We start from the raw sequence: 5,349 nt of genomic DNA, 5'->3' as shown, positions 1-5,349 counted from the left end.
TATGTGTTTTACGTCAATCACCACAGATTCAGAGTCATCAGAGGGGGCTCTCGTGGCCTAGAGGTTAAGGTTTGGCCTCTCATTCAAAGGTCCAGGGTTCGAATCCGGGTCATCATCATCATCCGGTGCCTTGCCGACTGGCGTGGAGGATCATGGACCTCCACTTCACTCTGTCTAAGTGTCTTGCGTTGCAGCAATCGTGTCTGTTGTTCTTGCTGCTCCAAGCTATGTTGTCAGTTGTCCAGTATCTTTTCCCTCTGTCTGCCTCTGCCTCTCTTTCCATCAAACTTGCCTGTTGATACAATATTCTCCGATGCTTCTTTCCGCATTGTGTGTCCAAAGAAATTTGCCTGTCGCTTTCTTATATTCATCATAAGTCGAATCCGGGTTGCGACCGAAACATTTTTTTCTCTAAAATTGTCTCCTTTCACCTCCTTTCCTGCTCTCTAGTTTACTTTCAGGATTTTCGATTCTCTTATGACCTCACGGGTTCCGCGTACATGTCGCAAGATAAAATCACTTCATTATTATTATTATTATTATTATTATTATTATTATTATTATTATTATTAATATTATTATTATTATTATTATTATTATTATTATTATTATTTTTATTATTATTATTGTTATTTTTATAATTAATATTATTGTTATTTTTCAATGTATTATTATTATTATTAGTTTACCATTTTCCAGACAAGTCTTGTAACCAGCCCCTCGACCTGATCTTTGTTTTCGACAACAAGACGTGCATCACGATGGCTCGTGACGTCATTGTTCACTACAAGTCCTTGCTCACCCCGGAAACGAAACTTCGCTTCGGCGTTGCTTACTGCATGAAAAACCAAGTGGAACATACAGGTAAGATGTAGGATAATTCGACAGCTTATGGGTTCGACGTTCACAGTGACTTGATTTGTGTGTGCGTGTGTGTTTGTGTGTTTGTGTGTTTGTGTTTGTGTGCATATATTATATATTATGCCATTTATAAATATATACACATGTATATTATATAATGTTATATATACATTATATATATATATATATATATATACAGACTTCAACAAAAGTAAAGGACCACTTGCAAACACACTGAATGGTCTTCTTTGGTCGACCTGCACGTTGGCGTTCTTGGACTGATCCACTGGCCTCAGGCGGACAGTGACAGGGTGTGACATTGCAAGCCTCCTGGCAACTTCTCGGGCTCCAACTCCATCCTGCAGCCATGCCATAGCTCTGGCATGATCAAAGTCTCTCTGCTTTCGTCTTAGTGACATGTTGATGTGAAACTGGATTTTACGCAAACGGTGGCTTATATTGCCACCAAATTGAGCACAGTTCGAGACCGTACGTCCTTTAATAACATGCACCAGAAATTTAAACTGAGGAATGTCCGTGCTATCGCACACAAGTCGATAAAGAACAGCAAATTTGGCTACAATTCCCCGAGGGGATTTCCGTGCTGCAGGTGGTGGTTTTGGTCCTTTCGGGGGCTTTGCAGTGAGCATTGGTAACCCATTAACACTTTCAGACTAAAAATTTAGAAACATTCCTTGCTATCTTTTTTTTTGGATTAAAAAAAAAATTCAGGACTGTCTGTCAAGGTGGTCTTTAACTTTTGTTGAAGTCTGTATGTATGTATATATCTCTATCTGTGTGTGTGGGGGGGGGGGCATGATAATTTGGATTCATGTGCTCATATGGAGTTACTGATATCATCTAAAAAGCGTATTCATTTATTTTGCTTTCAATGAAAAAAACGATTTTAGCCCTTGAACAGAAGTCAAGATAACTGTGATTAAATGATTTGGGAGTCGCCTGTTGTCTGGGGTAAAATTAGCAAGAAAAATATGATCACCAAAGTGTGGTGACTTTCTGAGCTTGACTGTCCTAATTAATTGAAACTCAAAATTTACATTTTTGTGCCTTTGATCAAAGTTTTAAAAAATAAAGCCCACAAAAATATGTTTTTAAAAGTAAATTTAAAAGGCGTTAAGTAAAAAAAATCTGATAAAAATTGCTTAACGGTGGAAAAATGTCATTTTCTTTGATTACATTTTTTTTGACGAGGGCCTTATTTCTCCACGATGTCTCTCTCTCACACACAGACATACAGACACAAACACACACATACACACACACACACACACACACACACACACTTGCATGCTCACACACATGCACGCACAAGCACATACACACACACACTCACACACACACACACACACACACACACACGCACACAGACGCACACACACAGACGCACACACTCACACACACCCTCACACACATACACACACACACACACACACACACACACACACAAACTCTTGACGTGATCTAAGAATGGTTATCAACATTCACATTTTGTCAAGCTCCAGTGTAGACATACGTATAAGTCCATTTTCTCCAGTTGCATTCCATTCACACACACCTCCACCTCCCCCCAAAAAAACAGCAACAACAACAACGAAAAATCTACCTATAATTATACTGCTAGTTTTAAAAGAATGATAAAATAAGATCTAAATAATGATAGTAATAATAATAATAATAATAATAATAATAATAATAATAATAATAATAGTAATAATAATAATAATAATAATAATAATGATAATAATAATAATAATAATAATAATAATAATAATAATAATAATAATAATAATAATAATAATAATGAAAGCAGGAAGGAAGGAAGAAAGGAAGGAAGGAAGAAAGCAAGGAAGGAAGGAAGAAAGGGAGGAAGGAAGGAAGAAAGCAAGGAAGGAAGGAAGGAAGGAAGGAAGGAAGGAAGGAAGGAAGGAAGGAAGGAAGGAAGGAAGGAAGGAAGAGGAAAATAAATATAATTAATTAAATACATAAATAAATAAATAAATAAATAAATAAATAAATAAATAAATAAATAAATAAATACAATCCACCCCTCAGGTCCCGACTCTGAGTTGTCCCACCTGCTGATGACGACAGAAAACCTGCAACACGCTAGCGGGGTGGAGCCTATAGGTACACACGACTCCATCCATCTGCCGGACGGGGCGGGGTATCGGGCAGAGAACACGCCCTATCCTGTGTTTGAGGTCACGGACATCAGGTCATCGGCCGGCTCCTGTCTCAAGACGGTGTGTGCCACCCATAGATTTACACTTCTAGGCATTTTCTTCAAAACATTGATCTGGATTTAATCTGTCTAAATTCTTATCAATCTTATTCTTACCAGTGAAAAGAAAGAGGGGTTCCCATTTGAGGCTTTCTTAGTGCACTGATAGACACATCTGTGCTGCTCCATCCTTTCTGGTCTCGTTTTCTTCAGTTTTCACTTCCTGGCTAATCAGACGTTTGCTGGTAAGAATTTACCCGGAGAAAGTCTTAAAGGCTGTAAGACGTTAATCCAGAAAGGGGCTAGATCTAGAGGTTTCAAATGCTTGCACTTTTAAAAGAATCTCTTTGGATTAAAATACAACGTTATAATCTAATAAAACACTTTCCAGAGCAGAGACACGCCCACTCACATGTAAACAAACTTCTTTGCCAAAACGAAAATGGCCGCCGACCAACTCAAAAGTTTCCGTGTCACGTGACCTCGAACCAGCTCTAGTTTTAAAAGGAAATAACTCTAGGGTGCCACCTGTATGTCAGTTGGGAAAAGGGTGGTGGGAGGTGTAGGCGTAAGTGCCGATCACAAACTTGGTTCAAGGCTGATGAACCTACGTGTATGATCCAGGATTTCTGAAGAAACTTTTAAAATATTGATTGTTTCTTTTTGTTTGTTTGTTTGTTTGTTTCGGTCCCAAGTCCTATTTTTATGGGTGCCAAATGTCAGTTTTATATAGGACATAAGATTGTTAGATAATGTCATGGTTGAAAACCCATTTTAAAGTTGCCGCTGTTGATGACGTTGATGTAGTACATTGGTTGGTTGGTGTGCTGTGCAAGTGGCAGGGTTAGGCTTTATTGTAAATGCTTTTCACCACCACGGACATGGTTTTTATTCAAAAGGTACGCTGATCAAACTTAAGACACCCCCGGGGCAGTGCCACTGACTGAAGTGTCTTTAGGCCATTCCCAAAGGGGGGACATTTCTCGTTCAAGCATAGTAGAATTGTAAATGGGCTAACTCATGTCACGATCATAACTGTGCCTGATCTACAACAGGGAACTGCTGCTTTTTCTTACCTGATCCTTACTATTGTTATTTTCCTCTACTTCTTTTGTATGTTTGTCACTCTCTTGTGACCTGCTATTTTGGGGTGCCTTTATAGTCGAAGCAGACCTTCTTCTGTTGAAGCTAGAGAGGTGAGCAGTCTAAGTCTGATTCCTTGCAAAGGCTTCTCTGTTGACACCCACCCCTTGGCGCTCATATGGCCCTAATAAAAAAAAACAACTTAAGACAGAGTGGGTTAAAGCATCCCAGCAGATAAATAAAGATACTTCAGGAAACATGAAACTCATGTTGTATGCTCACAACACGGAAAAACATAATCATGTGTATACGGGCGATTAAAAGAAAGGTTCCACTTTTTGATTGCGTAAATAATCTAGATTTTTTAGTTCTTACACCTTTCTTTTCACATTAGTAATGCTAAGTAGTCTAAAATGTAAGCCATGTCATTTAAAATAACAGTCTGATTTGTCAATGCTCACAGTACTAACGTAAAAAAACAAACGAAATTGGCTCTTTTCCCCGACCATGAGATGTATATTTTCTATTACTTATATTTGTGTTTTAATGAAGTTTAGGGCTTCGTTCATCAAAAACTACAATAATATTAAATTGTCACCCAAGACAAATGGTAGGTTTAACTCAAAATCAGAGAAATCGAGCAATCGGCGCCTTCAACAGGGTTCGACTCTTGCCAAAACATTAAAATTTAACAGTAAAAGAAAACTAACGTTGGCTGTCCTGGCAATAGCAAAAACACGCGGAGCATGCCGATTGCTTGATTTCTCAGATTTTCGGGTGTCTGGCCTGGAGCAGATGTTGACGATTATGGTACTCACTCTTACTAAAAATTAAACTTTAAAAATCAAGCCTTTCCTTTCACGTCTCAGGTTGGCTCTATGTTTGACAACCACGGCCACGACAAGTCCGCCAAGATGGTCATACTTGTGGCTACCCAGAAGTCCTGGGCTGACCCCAGACACGTGGAGGAAGCCGCTGCCCTCAAAGGTGGGGACTTATGTGGCCGGTCTTTCCGCCTGGTTGCAGTCAAAAGTGTTAGGCTTTAAAATATAATAGAAAACGGTGTTTTAACGCTTTCCTTGACACACACACTTCCTGAAGTATGTGAACATGGATGTACACGCGTTCGCGCACGCCTGTGTGTTTGTGTGTGTGTGTGTGTG

At 39.1% G+C, this 5,349-nt stretch overlaps 1 protein-coding gene across 1 annotated transcript; it reads left to right on the top strand.

Moving 5' to 3' along the window:
• Positions 1-705: 705 nt before the first annotated feature.
• On the top strand, positions 706-5,173 carry LOC101849887 (the record flags this gene model as incomplete). The annotated part of the gene is given in 3 exon segments (XM_005109936.3): positions 706-864; positions 2,935-3,125; positions 5,056-5,173. Coding segments are annotated over 3 exon segments (412 nt in total), but the record flags the coding sequence as incomplete, so codon positions are not given.
• Positions 5,174-5,349: the final 176 nt, after the last annotated feature.

Source organism: Aplysia californica, unplaced genomic scaffold (assembly GCF_000002075.1).
Source record: "Aplysia californica isolate F4 #8 unplaced genomic scaffold, AplCal3.0 scaffold00832, whole genome shotgun sequence".
In the NCBI taxonomy this organism is placed as follows: Eukaryota; Metazoa; Mollusca; class Gastropoda; order Aplysiida; family Aplysiidae; genus Aplysia; species Aplysia californica.
This window is presented reverse-complemented; position numbering and strand designations above follow the sequence as displayed.